This window comes from Sinocyclocheilus grahami, unplaced genomic scaffold, assembly GCF_001515645.1.
Source record: "Sinocyclocheilus grahami isolate Dianchi unplaced genomic scaffold, SAMN03320097.WGS_v1.1 scaffold787.1, whole genome shotgun sequence".
NCBI classification, from domain to species: domain Eukaryota; kingdom Metazoa; phylum Chordata; class Actinopteri; order Cypriniformes; family Cyprinidae; genus Sinocyclocheilus; species Sinocyclocheilus grahami.
The window spans coordinates 997358-1018842 of record NW_015505966.1 but is presented as its reverse complement, the minus strand read 5'-3'; the positions used below and the strand labels follow the sequence as shown (position 1 = coordinate 1018842).

General features: G+C 38.2%; 1 protein-coding gene across 1 annotated transcript in view; it reads right to left on the bottom strand.

Annotated features, from left to right (window-relative positions):
• Positions 1 to 21074, bottom strand: part of LOC107561665 (kinectin-like) — a 51709-nt gene extending 30635 nt beyond the window's left edge. Inside the window, exons 1-9 of the mRNA XM_016246137.1 lie at positions 20883 to 21074; positions 6872 to 7521; positions 4508 to 4660; positions 3658 to 3763; positions 3110 to 3254; positions 1486 to 1570; positions 1196 to 1404; positions 1030 to 1098; positions 899 to 936 (exon numbers count right to left, since the gene is read on the bottom strand). Coding sequence (XP_016101623.1) covers positions 899 to 936; positions 1030 to 1098; positions 1196 to 1404; positions 1486 to 1570; positions 3110 to 3254; positions 3658 to 3763; positions 4508 to 4660; positions 6872 to 7520 — 1454 coding nt within the window. The 5' untranslated portion in view covers position 7521; positions 20883 to 21074. The remainder of the gene's footprint in view (positions 1 to 898; positions 937 to 1029; positions 1099 to 1195; positions 1405 to 1485; positions 1571 to 3109; positions 3255 to 3657; positions 3764 to 4507; positions 4661 to 6871; positions 7522 to 20882) is intronic.
• Positions 21075 to 21485: the final 411 nt, after the last annotated feature.

The following is a 21485-nucleotide window of genomic DNA, read 5'->3' as shown; positions in this document are numbered from 1 at the left end:
ATGTCTAATATTAGCCAATGGCTAATCAATTCTCAGATTTTACTTGCCAGTGTGTGAGTTGGAGGCTGAGTGTATGATTAGCACAGATAGATTTTCACTCACAGAACACTCTGACTGAGCACTTCAGAGTTTCACTCTCCATTAAGCGATCTGTGATATTTTTCAGTTCATTTGAATGGATGTGCAGCGCACCTGTGTTTGTGTATTTGGCGTAACGTAAACTCTAGTGTGAAGGCGCACATCTCGCTGACGCGTGTTCTCACACGCGCAGAGAGAGAGAGAGAGAGAGAGAGAGAGAGAGAGAGACTTACATAACATGCAGAATTGATGTGATACACGTAAACGATATTCTTTGTTTTATTTTCCTGCCAAAATAACAGAGTTCCTTTGGAATTCTTCAGCTTTTAAGAAATGCCGGGTTTTCCGGTAGTGGGCGGAACTAATGTGCAAACGACAATCTCATTGGCTGGTGCTCACCAATTATCGTCCCTGTTTAGATTTCAGCAAATCAATTTGAGCGAACGCACACAACCTGATTAATATTCATGAATCCAGAAGCTCGTTAATCTTTGGTGTGCTTTATATTGTTCTTATTATTCGTATAATAATAATAATATCTTATCAGTATTATTGTTCGTTTTTCTTTCTTTCAATTTTTTACAGGAACACTGAATGACCAAAAAAAGCACCAGCACCAGTTCTAAGTTCATGGTTTTATATATAAATATATATAAGTATAGTATTTCAGTCTGGAGAGTAAACTAAAAAAAATTTTATTAGCCAATGGCGATTCAATTGCCAAGGTGTCCGTAGAGGGTTGCGTTTACATGTGCAGTCTGAAACATGCCTTACTTTGTGCAAAACTATAAAACAAGGAAGCTTTGCACTGATCACTTACAGTTTTTGAAGCTCATCGAAATGTGATACTGTTGTAGCCTAAGAGGAGGAACAAAGAAATTACTCTTAAACATGACTGTCCACCAACAAGCAGAGACAGATTCGCCTTCATCCAGCAACCCACACACATACCTGAGTGTTGAGCTGAGTCTGAAGATTATCAATCTGAACTTTCAGCATTTTGTTTTCTTTAAGAAGATCCTATAAACGACAACGTTGTGTGATGATCTGCAGCCATATAACATGCATACATGCTTCTTTAGAGTTCGAGGAGTACAGTGATTCCTCAGGAACCTACCTGGACTTGTTCCTGTAGTTGGTCGTCAGGCTGCATGGTGTGCTGAGATGCCTCCAACAGCTGCATGACCTTCTGCTCCAGATGCTTGACCTTCTGCTGCTCCTGCTCTTTAAAGATGAGCGTTTCCGTCAGGCTGCTGTGGAGAGTCTGGATCTCCTTGTTTTTACTGGTTATCTCGCTCTCCACAGCCATCATTTGATTCTGCAGCTCTGAGAAGACACAGAAGACACTGGTTAAGTGGTGTGTGCAGAACACTTGATGTCTGTAAGAGGGTGTGCATGTGTTTCTACCTTGTTTAGCAGACTGAAGCTTTTCTCTCTCTGCACTCACGTTGTGCAAATAGTTCTGCAGCTCTTCCCAACGACGTTTCGCATCCTGCAACAAAAGATACAAAACAGTTTCAACTCAATAGGGATTAAGTAGCTAAAAGTAGTGGCGCTACAAACAGATGCTACATTTTAGAGACATTAAAGAGAAGCTCAGCTGTTTTCAAGAGTTCCTGTAACAAGCTAATTCTGCCAACAAGCAGTGTTGTAAGGAAAATCGAAATTGAAACATTAAAAATACAAATCAAAGTGCATAAAGTGAGCAGAGGAAATAATCAAAAACACTTCTCTAAAAATTCCCGTAGGGCTGCTCGATTATGGCAAAAATCATAATCACGATTATTTTGGTCAATATTGTAATCACAATTATTTAACACGATTACGAGTGGGCCACATGACCAAAACATTATATGAGTGATTTATATAAAGATAGCGATATATATCAAATATAGATTTTCTGTAAATAAGGTTGCTATGACATCTACATTTTAGAGACCAGCGAAATTTCACAATTCTCAATACCACAGCAGAATACTAGGGTAACTAATATTAGTAAAAACAAAGTCAGTCCTCAAATTATTGAAAATAATTAAACTGTCAGTAATAAAAAAGCAAAGGACAAGTACAATAGAAAAGATACAAATGAAACAAACAGTACTTTACGTTTTTTAAGCAAGTATTCAGTTAACAGTCTACTACAGAATCTGAATAATCAAATGTAAAATAAAACAGCATAGTCTTCACTGTAAGAATTAAACTTCCTTTGTTTCTTATTATAGCTACAAAAGTCCTTCAGTCAAGAGCAGTGAGTGATTGTCTCTTTGTTTTTTGTTGCTTGATTAATATTAAGCACACAGTCAGCAGCAGGAATATTAGCCTGCTGTCACTTTAAGAGTCGCATGGATCCAATTTACTGTTACACACATATTTTCATTCTCAACTGTTTACGTTAACTGAAGACATAACCAATGAGGGTTTACGTGAATAATCACCAAGTGCCACATTTTAACACCTTTTTGCGTGTATTTAGGCAAGCACCTTAAGCTAAAAGTTGACTTTACATGTCGGGGTTCCGTTTCGTTTCTGAGCGCGTGCACAGAAATCCTCCTGAAGAACAGCGCAAGTTCTCTTTCGTGCTTTTAAAAACATGAATAAATCTAATCAACTCTAATAAATCAAGCATGTCCCATTTTGCAAAAGTCACATTACATGATTTTACTGATTTAGCGCACCGCTGGAAAGGGGGCTGTTTTCCTTGTGCAGTTCTGACTGCATTTTTTTTTTATTATGAGTAGCTGGGCAAGCGACGCTGGTTTTAAAACAGCTTTCAAAACTCTTCAAATGAAGGTCAATTAGCACAGCATCTGAACATGACTGTTTAAACTAACATCACACCTCTAAACTAGTGCAAGGTAGTTAGCTACATATTTTATACACATCATAAAACTTTTAAAAATGTTTCTTTTATACATTTTGTAAATGCCTTGTTCGGTGTTATAATAAAAATGGGACTCATGGGATGTTAAAAAGTTAAGTTGTTAAAAGATGTGTATTGTGCAAGGCTTTGAGACAATGATGTGACAGGCACCTCCAGCTGGGAAACATTTTGCTTGTAGTTGACTTCTAGACTCTTCCGTTGCAACTCTTCCTGCTGCAGCTTGTTTTTGGTCTCTGCTAGCTCTTTCATCAGGCCGTTGCATTCTGAATGCAGCTTATTCAGCTCGGATGACTGCCTGAAAACACACATTAAAGGTAAACCATCCAAGTACGCAAAAGATTGTGGAAATTTTCTGTGTTTCCACCAATCCTGACACTTAAGTGCCTGAAAATTCCAAGTGTCAACATGGAAGTGCTCTAAAGTGGCCATAGCATGAGGAATTACACTTTCTTTGGTCTTCTGAGATAAAATAGCTTGACTGATCATTTCAGTCTGACTTTAAAGGGATAGTTCATAACTTATTACTATCATTTTAACAGTTTGTGCCACTTCTGAACATGAATTGTTCTGTGAAAACCCTATTTAATTCCAAAAATGTTTTAGAAAAAGGCTGGAAGATGATCATGAAAAACTACATTAGGAATCTTGACACTATAAGTGGACCAAAGGAGGGGAATTTGGCAGTTGGTAGGACTCACTTGGTCTCCATCTGGTTGGTGGTGGAGCATCTCTCCACAGCATCCCTCAGGATGCCGTTTTCCTGCTGCAGTTTATGAAACGACGATTCGTCTCCTCTGTGTCTCTCTGCATCACCCTAGCGCCATTTTGGAGAATTTGAGCTGAACGCAGGCAGCGTACGCTCTTCTGTGTCAGCCGCACCACAAGGATGTGTTTTCTCGTGTATTTACCCTTTGATTAGAAAGAAAACAGCGCATCCTTGTGGCGCAGCTGACACAGAAGAGCGTACGCTGCCTGTGTTCAGCTCAAATTCTCCAAAATGGCGCTACGGTGATGCAGAGAGACAAATTGTTGAATAAAGTCGTTATTTTTGTTTTCTTCGCATACAAAAAGTATTCTCGTCGCTTCATAACGTTACGGTTGAACCACTGATAGCAGATGGACTATTCTGAGATGTCTTTCATACTTTTCTGGACCTTGACAGTGCAATTTACTTGGCAGTCAATGGGACAGTCACAAGCCTTCCGGTTTTCATCCAAAATATCTTAAATTGTGTTCCGAAGACGAACAAAGCTTTTACAGGTTTGGAACGACATGGGGGTAAGTGATTAATGACAAAATTTTCATTTTGGGGTGGAGTATCCCTTTAATATGCCTTCTTTAGGCCAAATTCTAAGGCAGGATTGATGACATCCTTTATAATTTCAAGAGGGTGGAGAATGCAGGGGGAAAAGCTGATTATGAATATACTTATAACTTATTCAAAATGGAAAAGCATCAATAAAAATTTTCTAAATAATTAAAATCCAGCTATATTCCCCTTTCTGTGTGATACTGTAAAAAAAAACTGTAATAAAAGATGCCAAGTACCTTTGTTAGTTTCGCTCTTCTGTTTCTTGCCATGTTTGGTGGGTGCAGGAGCAGGGGACGGAGCCTCATTGTTTTGGTTGCTCTGGTGGTTTGTCGAGGTGGTGGAGTCAGTCTGAGTGACTGGGGCTGAGGACTGGACATGTGCCTCAGCCACTGAAACACATATGACCACAGGAATTATTAAAGCAATACTTTACACAAAACTAAAATCATTTACTCATCATTATGTTGCTCCAAACCGGTTTAACGTTGTTTCTTCTATAGATCATAAAAGGAGAAGTTTAGAAGAATGTTCATGCTGCTTTTTTCCATACAATAACAGTGAATGAGGTGAATGAACACTTCCAAGTTAAAATGCACTACAGCAGGGTCAGAATTTAACTGGGGCTTGTGGCAAAAATACTACCAAAATGAACAAAACTACCATACAAATTCCAGATAATGAGGTTAAAAAAAATGTACAACCCCTGCACAATTAAACAAAATATATTACGGCTGTCGCAGTTAAAATAAAATGTTAAAATGCAGGGAATTACCGTTAGATCTGCGTGCGTTGCATCAGATTTCCTTTTATGTGTTGTTTTTCGCAGCACTGAGAATTACAACCAATCACACATTTCCAATGGAAATGTGGCCAGTCAGAGGCTTTTTGATTAGTCAGTGCTGTAAACACCGGAGTTCTGTTGCGTGTACGCACTTTACTGACTGAATTCTCTCATTAGAAACAATAAACTGCAGATACGATGCAAGTAAGAGATTAATTTAGCCTATTAGAAGCTTCAGTGATTGTAATTTGCATTAGACTACATCATGAACCAAAATGCTTGTCTGGAGCCAAAATTTGACCTGCCATTTCTCCAAACAAAAAAATGTTTTTATATGTATTCTATTAATCGACATAGTTAATTATTCCTCTTGATGTTGTAATAATGTTTATTTATTTTTCATAATATTGCAGCCCTACTCTGTTACAAGGTCTTTTTTTGAACGTAGAATTTCTTTACAATTTGAAACAGTTCGTTGTTATTGGTAACAGTTAATAGTATTCTGATTGGTTTATGCAATTGGTTAAATTTAAGCATTTGGCATAAAAGGCAACACAGATACAATGAATAATTAATTATAAAAATTGCCCTTACAAGGATAAAATATGCCCCTGGAAATCAATCCTAGGGGGCAAATATTGCCCCTTAATGGAAAAGTTCATTTCTGACCCTGCATTGCAGTAGTCCATAGAACTCATAAGTCCACAAAAATATTTCTCGACTATGCAGTTTGAATTTGCTCGAGTGAGATATGAAAGCATATAGACCACTTTTCTATGATGCTTTTTTGCTCCTTTTGGTGTGTCACAACCACTGGTCATGGTATAGTTTCCTTGCAGAGAAAAGAGCAGCATACAGAACACCTTCAGAACATCTCCATTTGTGCTCCTTGGAAGCAGTGTTGTTCTCAATAGCGTCGCTGTTTTCTGAATAAAATAACTTTTCAGTAGCAAAGCTCTTTATTGATCAAGTAGTGTGGTAGCGTCCACACCAGCTACATTTTTCCAAGCATTTCTGAAGCTCGAGCTCAAATCGGAAATGCAAACCCAGGTGCGAATGCATGAACATACACTCTCGATACCTGGTTTTGTTTTTATGTGGATTCCTTTTTTTTTTTTTTTCCAAATTGGTTTCAAACAGTTGTTGAATAAACAACTGAACTGAACAATTATGCCTGCCTATCTGTTTGACTGATAGTTTTATTGATCACTGAGATAGCGCAGACTTGGAATGAAGTTGGTTCAATATAAAAATGAAATTGTAAAAAATAGCTTAAATGTAGTAAACTTATTTTGCCATGTTGCTGTAGCTTTGCTTGCTACATTTCCCAGAGGGTAGCTTCAGTGTAGTGAAGCTTCATTTAATGTAGAGTAAATGCTAGCTTACCTCACTACAATTTACAAGTAGCTTGCTCAACACTGCTTGGAAGCAAGTCAGTCATATGGTTGGAACAACATGAGGGTGAGCAAATGACGATAGATTTTCATGTTTAGCTGAATTAACCCTTTTATATTGTGTGATATGGGCTTTACAAAACCTTGTCATATATCTAACAGACCAGATGCCCATGTTATTGATTCACTGATCTTTCCCTTTTGCTCTCACTGTTGACTCAACTGAGAATTTTAACCTTTCTAGTCTGATTTTGGCTTATTCTTACCTGTGATGACAGGTTCCACCATCATAACTAAAGTATACTTTTAGGCTTTACAGTTCAAAAGCTGGATTGCCCTCATGAATGAGAACATTGCACATTTTCAAGGAGCAATTGCATGGCATTTGCATAAGACATATTCCTATTTGTAGGTAGTCCACTCACCAGACTCACTCTTCTGCTTCTTGGCTTTCTTTTTGCTGGTAGTCTCAGTGGGGGCAGGGGGCGTGGCCTGAGGCTGTGGTGGGCTGGACTGTTTGGTCAGGGGGAGGGGCGGATCCTTACGGACAGCAGGTTTGGAACCATTGACTTCTGGTTCTTCTGAAGTTGGAGGAGTAGTTGGGGTTGTACGAGAAAGGGGTACAACTGTTGGGGCAGCAACTGGAGCAGCTGTTGGAGAAGCTTTTGGCTTTTTCTCTTTCTTTTTTCTCTCTCTTATCCCGGACGGAGGTTCTGCCAGGACCGGAGCAGCAACAGGTGGACTCATGGGCACCACCTCAGAATCTTCATCATTCGAGATAGGGCTAGTGGCATCAGATGTATCAAAATCCCTCAGGTCTTCCTCTGACTCGCCACCCCCACCTCCTCCCAATCCACTTCCGCCAGTCTCCTTCTTCTTGTTCTTCTTTTTCTCGTTCTTTTTACGAGTATCGGGCTTGGCGGGAGGCAATTTGAGGTCTCGTTTCTGGCGGGCCAGAACCTCATCGTAGGAAGTCTCTTTCATGAAGAGCCAGAAAAAGAGGAACATGAGAGCAATGACCAGCGACGGTGCCAGGATGAGAAGGTACTGTGAGTCAGCCATGTCCAGCGCCATTCTTGAAGAATGCAATAAAGAACAGAAAGACAGAATTGAGCACAAATGTTCAGTCCAGCAGGATGCATGACAATAGGGCCAAACAGCCACTTGACAAATGCAAAAGAATCAAAATTGGCCGAAATACAAACATGAAAAAAAACATAATATCAAGACTACTTAACCAAACCAGATGGTCACTTACTAACACAATGCAAAAGTTTGGGAGTGGCAACTAAGGGTGTGCGATATTTATCGTCTACAATTTTACCAATATGGGAGCTGACATAATCGAGTATGTCACTCACTTTGCAAAAAAACAAACAAAAACAAGTCTTGAGAGTCCAAAACCATTCAATGCTTCATGAAGCCTACTGGATGACACTATACTTGAAAAGTTATTAGGGCAAAAAATATCCCTGAATGAGATTTTGTTTTGGATATTTGTAAGATATGATATAAAGTAATATCACACAAGTAGGAACACAGTTTTCCCAAATATCAGCTCATTATTGCGATCGTAAATGTGTTGATTTTATACAAAGGTTGAACAAAAATGTAGTTGATATTGAGTGAGTTACATTTTGGACATAATATTGTCAGTTTTTCCCCAACAAAAATATGTTCAAAAAAGCTGGAGCAAAACTGTTGTGCGTCTCAGAGCAGCTGCAATTTTTCGTGCTCTAATGAAATGACCAAGTGTGCCTTATCTGACCTAAAAAGTGAAGCCAAATCTTTGATCGTCATCTGGTGGCCGGCTGCAGCATAAGTCATAACTCCACCCTCTCCATATAAATAAAAAAAAATGGGACGTCTGGTCTAGGGCTGTAAAACAAAAAATTAATTTAGAATATTCTTCGAATTTAAAATAAAAATCCACATTCAAATGCAAAAACATTGCATTCGGATTTTAGGTGTGCGTCAGGCAGCCTTATCAGTGGCGCACGAAATGCGACGACGATGTAAGGGTTGCATTTTAACGCTTTTGTTAGCCTATCCAGTTGAACCCACTAGATGCGGCGCTGCTACGTTGTTCATTCAAAATATCGCAGAAAAAGAGAACAATCAATGCGGGGAAGATGTTGTTTACGTCAAAACCAAAACCAAGCCGTTCACACAGAACGCATATTTACCGCATTTTCTAGAGGGACATCTATCACTGCTGCACTCGCGTCTTGCACAAGAGAGCCGCATGTTTAAAATGAATGCAAGTTCAACTTTTAAAAAACATGTCTCGAGACTTCCGACAGACAAAAGATGCGGTCTTAACTTTTAATCAGAACGCAGAACAGCTGCATCACAGGCGCACCAGCCTAACGAACTCACTCGTTTTTCCCGCATTAACCCTATAACTGCCGGTGCAGCAAAATAAACAGCAATTTCACAATGATTATAAAGTCTGTGCGCTACACTACATTCTTTATTATTAAACGAAGTAATTAGAACGTCAGTCTACATTAATCGACACATTCTTAGGAAATAGTGGGTTCACAGCGAATTATCAGAACTACTTCAGTAAGAAAGCAATATCTTACCTGGAAACCTAAAGCTGCACTAGGTGTACATCACATATTAGCACAAAAACGTGATATTTTGAGCACTTTGAAAATGTACATATAACGTATCAATCGTACTTACAGGTTGTGGTTCGGAGAGCTTGTTAGTCGAATTGTATTTCTGTGGTATCCTTGAACACAGCGTCTTCTCAACATGATGTAAACACTAACTAGCGGAAGTGTTTGTGGGCAGGTCAGACTCTGTTTGTATTTCGCGGGCAGGCGGGATTATGCAAATGTGTTACCCAGTGACATATACCGGTAACAGGCAAAAGATTCGAAAATATGACGACTCGTTAAGGCGATTCAGAATCGACTCTCTTGAGAGACAATATATTTATTTATCATGCACTTTTTGATTAACAACTTTGCAGATTGTTTTCATTTAAGGATAGCTACGTTATAAACTGCAAAAGAGATCTTTTTCAAAAACCAATATGACCTGCTCTTTAAGCAACTAATTATATATGGTTAAATAAACGTTAATGCACTTTTTCAAAGATAGTCGTGTTATTTTATTATGCTTTGAAGAAACGTGCATAATATTTTGTTCGATGCGCCCTCTTGTGGCCTCAGGAGAGAAGCCAAAAGCTTTTTTCCCCCTAACTGAAATTATGCCTTTTAAATTAGAATATTGATCATATTAAAGTAAAAAAATTCAAATTTAGTTTTTCAGCCATCTTGACAGCCCTAGTCTGGTCACACTAGTACTGCATTAGGCTAACCGAGACTTGTCATTTGCACTTACCATATTGTTGCTCTTTTGTTAGTTATGATTGCTTCTACTGTCCTCATTTGTAAGTCGCTTTGGATAAAAGAGTCTGCTAGATGACTAAATGTAAATAAATTAATGGGACATGAGCCAAACTAAACAGTCAAATTACACTTCAAATAAATTTTTCCCAATGATGATTTCCTTCATTTTAGGTCAGAGGTCCCCAACCACCGGGTCGCGACCCAGTACCGAGCCGTGGAAGTGTTGCTACCGGGTCGCAAGAACGTTCTGGGAAAAATGTGTATGACACACTGTTATTTATTGCGCGTTAATGATTGTTGTAATTATTCTGTATTTTCGTTTTATTGTATGCGATTGCTATGGAGTAGCAATTTGACGATTTCTTGTAAATTAAATGTTCAATTATTAAATTAATGATTGTTCTGATATGTCATAGGCTATATTACGGGTTAAACAAATCGCAGTTGATCTGTGATACGTATGGAACAGGCTCCACAGTATAGGCACGCATGTGATTCGCAGATTAATATGCCAATTTACAAGTTCAAGCGATTTTAAAAGAACAAGAAGCAGCGAAAGAACTCTATTCATTACTCAGGCACTGTTTTTAATGCGTGCACAGCAGCTGCACGCACCCAAAGCACGCACTCCCAGAAAATATTGCCTAATTAATGTTATCACCAAAAATATCAAGACTTTACTTTTTGTCAACATCGCACACCCCTAGTGGCAACCGCATTACATCTTGCAGCTGCAAAACCACAAACATAGCTGCTAACAGTTTGCCAACAATTATTTGTACATATAAGCCTAATGAGACAGCACAATAAGAGTGACCCCTGTATTTAGCAGCAGTGTGTACATGGTGATATGGCGTCCTTTTCCTGCAACTACATAACGCTCTTTGGATATTATATTGCTTTTGTGGTAGTCTAATTCTAAGCAACAGACCTACAGGTAAACCACATCAGATTACCCCCTCAGAATCAGAATCAATCTCATTATCATCTTAAACATCTTGAGATAAAGTTGTGTATTGTCAGTTGCTATCCATTTGTACTTTCAGCAGGCAATGCATAACAGAATGCCTCAGGCAAAGCAAAAATATCACACCTTGGCAAACTTATTCAGCAAATTGCATAAGATGTTCTAATATGGCCAACCAACAGTATTCACCGACTGCCCAGGAACGCCGCCTCCTCGGTGGTTGACTTTTACTTGCTTCTCTTACTCTAAAAATCACACCTAATCACCTCCTCTATATTTCTGGCTTGTTTGTTCCACCTCCACCCTTTCGCAGTGGTATGATCCAATTAGTACGTGTGCTGAGGGCAGCAATCTGGGTTTACTTATTGACATCAAGCTAAGCACCACACTCACTCTCACACATCCACTTTTTTCAGCGAGAACAAAGACTGTAAATGAGCAATATGATCACTGAGCTATTATTTAGCAAAAACAAAGCTAAAACAGCCTCTATCATATAAAATAAAGCATTTGTTTGTTGAACAGATGACACTGTGGAGCTATGCAAAGCCAGAGCGGTCATTCAAGACACCCATCGCTAACTCAATTGACATCCTAAACTCAAGTGCAGAGGGGCTTTGCAAACAACAAAAATATCCAGCCGGGAAAATATCACTCGGATGCGGAGTGGTCGCAGATCTGAAAACGGCACTGATTCCCCCTTCAATGATAATCTATCCAAAGCTTAGCCATTAAAAAGCCTCAGTGTGGCCGTTTAAGGAAAAAATGGTTTTAGTATCAATATACTATTATAGTTTTTGTTCATATTTTGATTTAGATTTTATTTTTATATTTTCTGTTTTCATTTTAGGTAAAGTTTTAGTACTTTTTTTGTGTTTTTGACATTTTAATAAATTTTTTAAAAATATGTCTACATAGTTGTTTTTTTATTTAGTTTCCGTAATTTTAGTAAACTAAAAAAACTGAGAAATGTTGCCTTGGGAATTAGCTGAATTTTTTATATTTTATTTTAATTAAGGTAATGTTTTTTATTTTAAGAACCGGTTCCAAATTTCCAAGAACCGGGTATTCGACAAGATGCGTGCATTTCGATTCTGCTTAACAATTCCTGCGTTCGCATTTTAATGCGATTAAAAACGATTTAAGTGCAGGAACGGAAAGAACTTGTGCCCTGTTTGCATGCAGCGCACACGAAGCGCAAGTGCGAGCACAGAGAACAGAGGTTGTGGTACGGGTTCCCAGTATGTGTCCGTTCTCGAACCATTCCGTGTATTTCCACTGTAGAAAAGGTTGTTCCGGGCCGAAATTGACTTTTCATATTTGTCGACCAATATGCAGAAAATTACGTCAGTATATCATCATAAACACAGCCGTTTTTGTCTTACGTGAATGTAAACAGATGAGAAAGAAAACACACATGTACAGTATTTTTAGATCTGCGTGTGTTTGGTGTTAAAGAGAAAGCAGCCTAATAAATGCGCTGCCTGTCATTAATGTTAATCAAAGAACAAAGAAAATCATTCACTGATCTTGACTGAATATATTTAATAACTTTAAAGGGGTCATATGATGTTGCTAAAAAGAACATTATTTGGTGTAATGCAATGTGTTTATGCGGTTTAAGCTTAAAAAAACACATTATTTTCCATATAATGTACATTATTGTTGCTTCTCTATGCCCCACCTTTCTGAAACGTGTCGATTTTTACAAAGCTCATCATTCTGAGAAAGCGAGGTGTGCTCTGATTGGCCAGCTATCCAGTGCATTGTGATTGGCCGAATACCTCAAGCGTGTGACAGAAATGTTACGCCCCTTAACATACTGTGATGCCGTCTCCCAGCAGGACGAGACAAAACCAATAAAACCCATTACAAACGAGGCATTTGTTGCATCCAGTGGGGACATAATAATGACTTATACTGTCTTTTTATGCGTTGCGTATCGCGCTGCGTAAACATAAAACCATGTTTGCATTTGTGATCGGAGAAACAACAAACAACAAGCATACTCTACACTGCTCAAAACTCGCGTTTGAATCATCAGTGGCAAATTATTTATATATAAATTAAAAAAACATACTAACAGGCTGTGAGTCAGAAGCGCCAGACTGTCCATGCAAAGTTGGAACTGCCCCACTTTACAGAAACAGCCTTTGTGCCACAGACGCATTGTAGGCTACTGGTTCAGGAAACAGTCCTCGTCCTCCATAAAATGCGCAGCACACATCTGAATATTTGGGTTGAACTGTTCTGGAACAGTGTTGTAAATACAACTTAACCACTGATTTCTAGTTGTGTCCTCTTTTGGAAGACCAAACAAAGTAGTTTTGCTTTCACAACGAAACACACAGCGCCTTCACGACATGGCTGCAGCAATACTACAGCGAGAATAAAAGTTACGCCTTCTTTCTTTGCGTGAACATTTGGGCGGCATTATCCAAATCTTCCCACATCGTGACGTAGACATGTGGGGGCGTGTTAGAACGAGCCGTTTTAGGTAGGCGTGGTTGACTCTTAACTTTTATAAAGAATATCTCTTTGGATTTGAGACTTTAGCCTTTGCAACTCTACATCTTCTTTATGCACCAAGAGCTTGTAACACTCCAAAGAGAAAGGAAAAATTTAAATCACATCATATGACCCCTTTAATTGAATTATCTATATTTTATAGAGGTCGACCGATGTATCGGTTTTGCCGATTAATCGGCACCGATAGTTGATTGCTGGAACTATCGGTTATCGTCAAAAATCCATGCCGATAGTTTTCCCGGGTTGCGTCCATTGCTGGAGCGGCTGAGAAGGGTCTGCTGTCATTATACAGTGCGAGAGCGGCCTCTAGTGGTTGAAATCATTGACAGCCCGTGCTATTTGTTTAGACGCATGATACTGCATGCTGAACAGAGCGGGAAACTTCAGACGTGGATTTAAATGCAGCCGACAGAAAATCCTGCCGCGCCACAGAGCGCCATTCACATAGTTTTCCTTTAAATTACATTATATTGGTCCCGAATCGTTGTTAATGTACATAATGAATTGTGTATTGTGCATTTTCAGCAAAACGTTTGTCTTTCTGTGGCTCTAATAAAGTCTGTGTGCTTCATTTATAGAGCTATAATATAGGTCGCACTTTCTCTTTCCGTTTGCTCTGTTTTTTAAACGCCGAACTTCAAACTCATCTATACCAAATTGTTAATTCTTGAAGTAAACTTGTGTCTGTTTGGTGATTAAATAAACTGTTTTAGACCGCTGCTTGAGTTGAACGCGATGTGTCCAGAGTGTGTGTGATACCGGTGAGTTCTCCTAGACTCAGCGCTGCGCTTTTATTTTGATTAGATAATCATCAAGTGTTCAAGAATAAAAGCATTTCAAGTCTGAGAGTATACATACAATATCTATATGTATATAATTTTAATGCTATAGCCTTTGTGTATATATTTAAAGATGTGCATCTTTAAGCATGACAGTTGAAATGAAATGGTAACACTTGAGTCCATTTGTAGCATTAAGATTAATGAAAGCTGTGTAAGTATTGTTCCTTGTTTTTACTACTACTACTACTAGTATGGTTCAGTACTGGTTTTGTTAATAAAGCACTATTTTAGTTTTTGTTCAGTATCAATTTTAAAATAATCGGTTAATTAATCTGTATCGGCCAGCGTGGTCCAACCTAGCTATCGGTATCGGCAAAATCCACTATCGATCGACCTCTAATATTTTATTTATGAAAAGAAAACTATGCAGTTTTTTTAAACTTTTAATTACAGTTTCTGTACCTGAAATTTTGTTCAGTTGCATTTATTTATGATATTGCTAATTGATTTGTTTGTTCCTATCTTATTACTGACTGTTTACTTGTCTTTAACACTTTAATATTTGAAATTTATATTAATCTAGTTGTTTTTGTTGTGGTATTGTTTTTTAAAGCATAGGCAAAATTCCTCTTGCAGTATTCTGTAGGCTGCTGATTTTTGCTCATGTTATTCAGCTGCAACAGAATGCTTTGTAAAAAGACAATAAATGTTTGACATCTAAATGTTTTTTTGACTTAAAAAATGATTTTTTATCTTATTGGAATCGAAACTAGGAATCAATAGGAATCGGAATTGAGAAGTAGAATCAGAATCGATAAAATTCAAACGATACCGAACCCTAGTTTTAGTTAACAATAATTTGATGATAATGAAAAACTCTGAGTCGGACAGAAGGAAACGGTTTGAGCAGCATTAACTACACAGAGCCGTTGTTCACTGACGAGCTGCGCCAAACCACGTTCATATTTGCGCGATTTTTAGCGCAGCTCGTCAGTGAACAACGGCTCTGTGTAGTTAATGCTGCTCCATGTGAAAGCCCGCAGTTGATGGAGATTTACCGCTGATTACAGAACCGGCTTTCTGACAAGATGCGCGTTAAATATCGCATGCGATTAATCGTGCAGCCCTATTTACTACCATAGAAAAAAAGAAAAGAAAAAAAAAAACGATGTCTTGTCTGTTTAATTACAACGAGGCAACAAGGAAAAGACGGCCTCTTGATGGAAGCCAAAAAAATGGACGTTTGGTTGAGTGCTTTCGTACAAAATGTGAAGCAAACAGCAAACCGTGCACTGTTGTACTGGATGACATGTCTGGCTGAATTCTGCCTTCAGGACAGTGAGGAAAACCAGTGACAAGAAGCACCAGGTCCTGGAACAGCCGTTTGCTCTGTGTCTGACTGGAGTCTGTTCAGTTCCGCATATCCGACAGATTTACCGTATTGGGAATATGGATAAGCCGATTACATTAAGAATCCATTTAGGAGCACCATTCTACTGCAATTTCCCAGGAGTCCTTAAAGAGGCCATCAGTCTAACAGTCTCCAATTTCCGGTCACATCTCACAACATTAATTAGCCAAAAGAAACCATTTCCGTGAAAGATGCATATGAACTCTTTATTTATAGTATGTCATGTTCTTAACCAACAATTAGTCCCATGACAGGCCAAGATAGAATCAGGGTGGAACTGGAATGCAGGTCATTTACACAAGTCCGTGTGTGCACATTTATTAAATATTTTGTCTAATCAGATTGTGCCTTCAGCTACCAGAAAAAAAATTGTAGTACTATTAGCTCAGCTTAACACATTTTGCCATGTTTAAATGCATTCCACAGCATTTCTCCGATTTTCCATTATAATGATTGCATAAAAAAAGGTAACCGGTCTGAGCCATATTTTCCATTGATATTCACTTTTTTTTTGGGGGGGGGGGGGGTTATTGATCATAGGGTCTACCAAAAAATGGTACCATGTGGTGAGTTCCCAATATGGTTTTCATTAATAATTAATGAAATTAATTATTTATAGCAAAACATTCATAATGCATGTTTTACAGCCGTAGTTTAATAATCATGTATTAATTATGTGAAAAAACAGAAATAAAACAAAAGATTAAATCAATATCCATTATCAGACACTTAAAAATAATTAGTTTCATTCATACAAAGACAATAATAATAATAATAATAATGATGATGATTCTGGATGGGCGTAAGTATTAAAATCTATACTTAAAATATTACTTAAAGTTTTCATTAATATCAACAATCATACCTGCTTACATAAAATATTCTTTAAAATATACTAAAATAGAAAACAGTTTTTGTAAATTGCAATAATATTTGATATTATTACGGTTTTATTGTACTTTTAATAAAAGAAAAACACCCTTGGTGAGCATAGGAGACTTTCGACCCTCAAGCATAAAGTCTTACCGACCCCAAACTTTTGAACACTAAAATTAATTTAATGTTTAACAATAAATTTTGTAGTTTTGATTAAAATGACTACACTTAGTTTGCTTATCAACTAGTCATTGCAGCCCTAATTAGTCAGCTAAACATTTTATGTAAATGTTAAAAAAAAAAAGCCTAAAATATAATCCTTGTGTGAAAATACTTCTGTGAAAGCATACTAGATTATGGCAAACGCAGGAAAGGAATTTTGAAAACATACAAGACAGGACAAGCAGCTGTTGAAGTGTAAGCTAAATCTGCTCATTGCCCTTACTTGCATATTCCTTGTTAAGTAAGTGGAAACATTTCTTAGGCTTCACGTGTGTTAGATACACACAGCCCTGTGGACAGAGAACAAAGTGGAGATGGGTGTGGTGCGCTCACTTGCTCTAACCTACGTGTACTTTTCTTTGCCCTGCTAAGAGGAAAATGAAAAACAAAGATGTGAATCACTTAGAAGCAGTGCGTCTGTAAATGCTGCCACAGGCATAGGTGTTTAGCTATGGCAAATCTGCCAGAGACTGTTGCTTTATGTAGCTGGTACCAAGCAAAGTGGAACTATCTGCTCAACAACACAATGCCACACTTTCATCTGGATTAGTAAACACTTTGCCTGGCTATGTTCAGAATACCATACTGCTATACTACGCTTTCTATTTCTGTAGTGTAGAGCATAGTATGCGAACTGCATGCATGGAATACCCATCTGGCCTATATTTTCCAATATGTATATCACAGAGTTTACTAGGATGGATATTGTATCCCACAATGCAATGTGGTCAACCAGATGTAATAACCCTTATTTTTAATATCTCATTGATTAGGCTGCCAAAATTTAACAATACACATTTAAAATGTATAAAAATACTTTCTATGATTTTAAAATGTATTAAAAAATGTAGAATTTAAATGTATTAAAATCAGCATTATTTCCAAGATGACAACTAAATTCCACAATTAAAAATGCAATACAATGAGGTAACCTGATATTTCATATTACGGTGCCAACTAAACGTTTTTCGTTACATATTGCAAACCGTTTCAGCCTATTTTTATCAAATTGGAGGCAGTACACACACAACATATTCCAATTCAAACACAGCCAATCAATAGCTGGGTTTCCATCCAAAGCTGCAAATTTAACTTATGCACAAAATTGGAATATCGCATAAAACATTCGCGAACAAGCACTGTTTCCATCCAACGAGTCCAATAGAACAAAATCGTCACTTCCTAGTGAGTTCATAGTCAAAAACCACCTCAAGCAAGCATAAAAACTTTTTTGCGAATTAAGCGTTTTTTTTTCTTTTTCGAAATTTGGTGTTACCATCACTCGTTTCTGATGCAATGCACATAAAAACAGGGTGATGGAAACATAGCTATTGCCATGATCGACTACTGCTCACATGACTTTTAAGTCCCTGAACTAGGAAATGAACTGAAATATATCCCGTTTTAATCAATTTGTACAGAACTGTTCAAAACATTCAAATGGTCCCTCAGAAACATGAAGGATAAAGATAGGAAAGCCTTTCTTTGTTGTGTTGTGAGTTTCAGCTCAGGAGGCACAGGAAGTGAAAATGAAGTCATCTACTTGTCTTAATTACGTAAACCTCTCTGTGCTTATTTAAATACACACTTCTCAGAACAATGGTTCAGACAAAGAGAGGAAAATAAGGGTACACAATATTGGTGCAAAGGTGGCAATGTGTGAAAAGAGCAGCTCCTCACCAATATAAACAAACTTACAGACTTCACAAAATGCTTCAATAACACAATTTTCTGTAATGACATTTTCTATTGAAAGATGTTTTTGGGACTAGACTTATGCTTTGTGTTTTAAAGGGGTGATATGATGCGATTTCAAGTTTTCCTTTCTCTTTGGAGTGTTACAAGCTGATTGTGCACAGATAAGATCCCTGAAGTTGCAAAGACTAAAGTCTCAAAACCAAAGAGATATTCTTTATCAAAGTTAAGACTCTGCCACGACCCCCTAAAACGGCTCGTTCCAACACGCCCCCACATATCTACCTCACTATGTGGAAATATTCTAATTCTATTCTGAATCAGCTACTGTTTTGTTATTAGTGTAAGTATTTGCTATTGACTGTTCAAATACGGAGTTTTGCGCATCGTGTGTGTGCATGTGAGAGAGACAGGGTCACATCACAGTGGAGTCAGCTGTCTTAACCGTGGCTTGTGTACTGCAAACACATACCAGCTTCATCACTGTGTCTGTCACGCGACTCTGTTCCCCTTTCGGGCTTGAACTGATGGTAAAACTAATGACATTATTTACTGTCTTTACATTTATTTTGAAAGCTTAAGCTGTGATTATGGTAAGGGGCGTTACATTTCCAACGAGTGCTTGTGGTGTTCGGCCAATCACAATGCACTGGGTCAGCTGGCCAATCAGAGCAGACTGCGCTTGTGAGAAGGAGGGACTTTGTAGAAATGAAGCGTTTGAGAGAGGCGGGGCATAGAGGATCTACAATAACGTACAGTATTTGAAAAATAATGTTTTTTGAACATTAAAGCATGCCAACATATTCTGTTACACCAAATAATGATCTTTAAAAAAGCATCATATGACCCCTTTAATAAAAAGCCAATGTTTGAATTTACATCACAGGCGATGACCATGATTAGTTACTTGATGTTGCAAGGTGAATCACAATATTACAAATTTAGATTTGAAGCAAAAAAAATTTGTGCAACAGACAAAAAGGTATAAGACTGTGTACTTAACATCTTTAACATGAAACAATGTGAACGGCAAAATCTGATATAAAAATTATGGATAAATATCAAACTAGTTGATTATGCATATAGAAACTATATATTTTACGTTTATTGCAATATATATATATATATATATATATATATATATAGAGAGAGAGAGAGAGAGAGAGAGAGAGAGAGAGAGAGAGAGAGATATTCATATTTTGCAATATATACATACAAATATTTAAATAGTTTGAGAGCAAAGGAAGTCATGCAGTGCTTCTTGGAAGTGGGTGGATGCTAAAGAGCGCAATTTGCTTGTTTTAATTTGTGGAGATTTCTTTGCAGAATCTTGCGTAAATGCAGTTTTTCACCAGGAATCCCAATGTAAAACAATTATTTAAAAATTATTTTGAAATAATACAGGCTGATGGCTTCAACAAACGCATATACTATCGATTAACATCGTTGGAGCTCACAGTAGGTCTGTCTTTAAAGCTTTATACTTTATTTATAAAAAAATTTAAAAAATTCTCATGGTCAAAATGAGTGCCATTTTTACTTCCTGAAACCCAACTGTTGCAATCTAGGAGTCATCTAAATTTGAGATTTATCTTCCCATTAGAAATGAATGTATATTTGAAATATACCCGCTAGAAGTAGTAAACCCTTAGAAGTGTGCTACACCAAGCATGGATTAAAAGCCACAGCACAATAGTGATTTCATGAGGTCTGGACACATGTGTCCTTGCCATGAAGGCTTCCTCCCATTGCTTTGAATGACACGTCAGTGCGCATGCGCAAACTTAAAGCGACTATTAAAAGCCACCCAACTACTTCTGACAGACAATCGAGAGGAATGTGCGAAGGACCAGGACTACTAAAGTCAAACCAGGCTCCAGTGGCAGCGATAAGCGTTTCAATGAAAACTCAAGATGTTTTTCACTGTGAGGTGGATATTTACATCAGGTCTACAATAAAGCTCACTCCTTCGAGATAAGATAACAGTAGGTCAGGACAAGGAGCAAAGTCCTTACACAACGCCTGTCCCTCGCTGAAACGACTGCATGACAGTCGGGATTTAAAGTAGGTCGACCTGTTTACTAAAGAACTGACTGACACTTCGCTGACCAGAACACATGACTGAGCAGCTAACGCTAACCAGCAGCTCAAGCACAGCCTGCTGGACAGCCTAGTCAAGCGCGTTTCTCAGCTCGACAGCGAAAGACAGTGACAATATCACAGCAGGAGAACGAAAGCGCATGTCTTCAGCTCTATCGCACTTATTAGTATCACTAGCTTAGCTTTAGCTTTAAAGAAATAGGCGTGGATTGATCGGACATCAGCTTGTTCAGCTTAAAACCCGCACGCAAAGCACAAATTAACTAACATCGTGAGCTCGCGTCCCTCTCGGTCTACCGCCAGCCTGGATCTCAGCATTTATATCCAAACCCCTGTCCAGTGAAAGGCTGCCTGTGTTCCGGCGGCACGGCACGGAGAGGGAGCAGCGGAGCAGACCGCGCGCTAGGCCCCGTGTGATCTGCTCCATCCTCTCGCGCTTCGCTTCACTTCACTGCCACAGTCTGGATATAAAGCCGCTGCTTCACGTACCTGCGGTGGTGTCCTCGCTGTTACTGTTACTGTCGGGATGTAAAGGCGTTGCTTAAGTGGACGCACTGTGGACGGTGGCTCCGGGCCGGTTGTAGGCAGCACGTCGACTTGTTTCGCTCTGGCAGGGTCAGGTCAGTGTGGGCTGAAGCGCAGCGAGAGAGAGGAAGACGAGCTACGGAAATCTCGCGAGAGGTGGAGCTCTTGCTCTTGATGAATGGGCTGTATATGGCAAGCCGTTTTGACTTTTATTCATTCTCAGGATATGAATTCTTGATCTCAACAATTGCATTTTTACTAGTTAAAATGTTCATTCTTGATATCAGGAATTAGATTTAGTAACAATTGCTATTTTTGATATCTGTAATTGTATTTTCACTAGTTAAATGTCACCATAGGCTGCCATTCAAAATCAATTGTTGATATCAAGAATTGATTTCTTACTAGTTGAAATTCGAATTTCACATATCAGAAATACAATTCTTACTAGTAAAAACCTTTATTTTTGTTATCAGTAATCACGTGGTTACTAGTACAGATGTCTATTCTTGATATCAACAATTTAATTATTGATATCAACTATTTAATTGCCACTAGTGACAATGC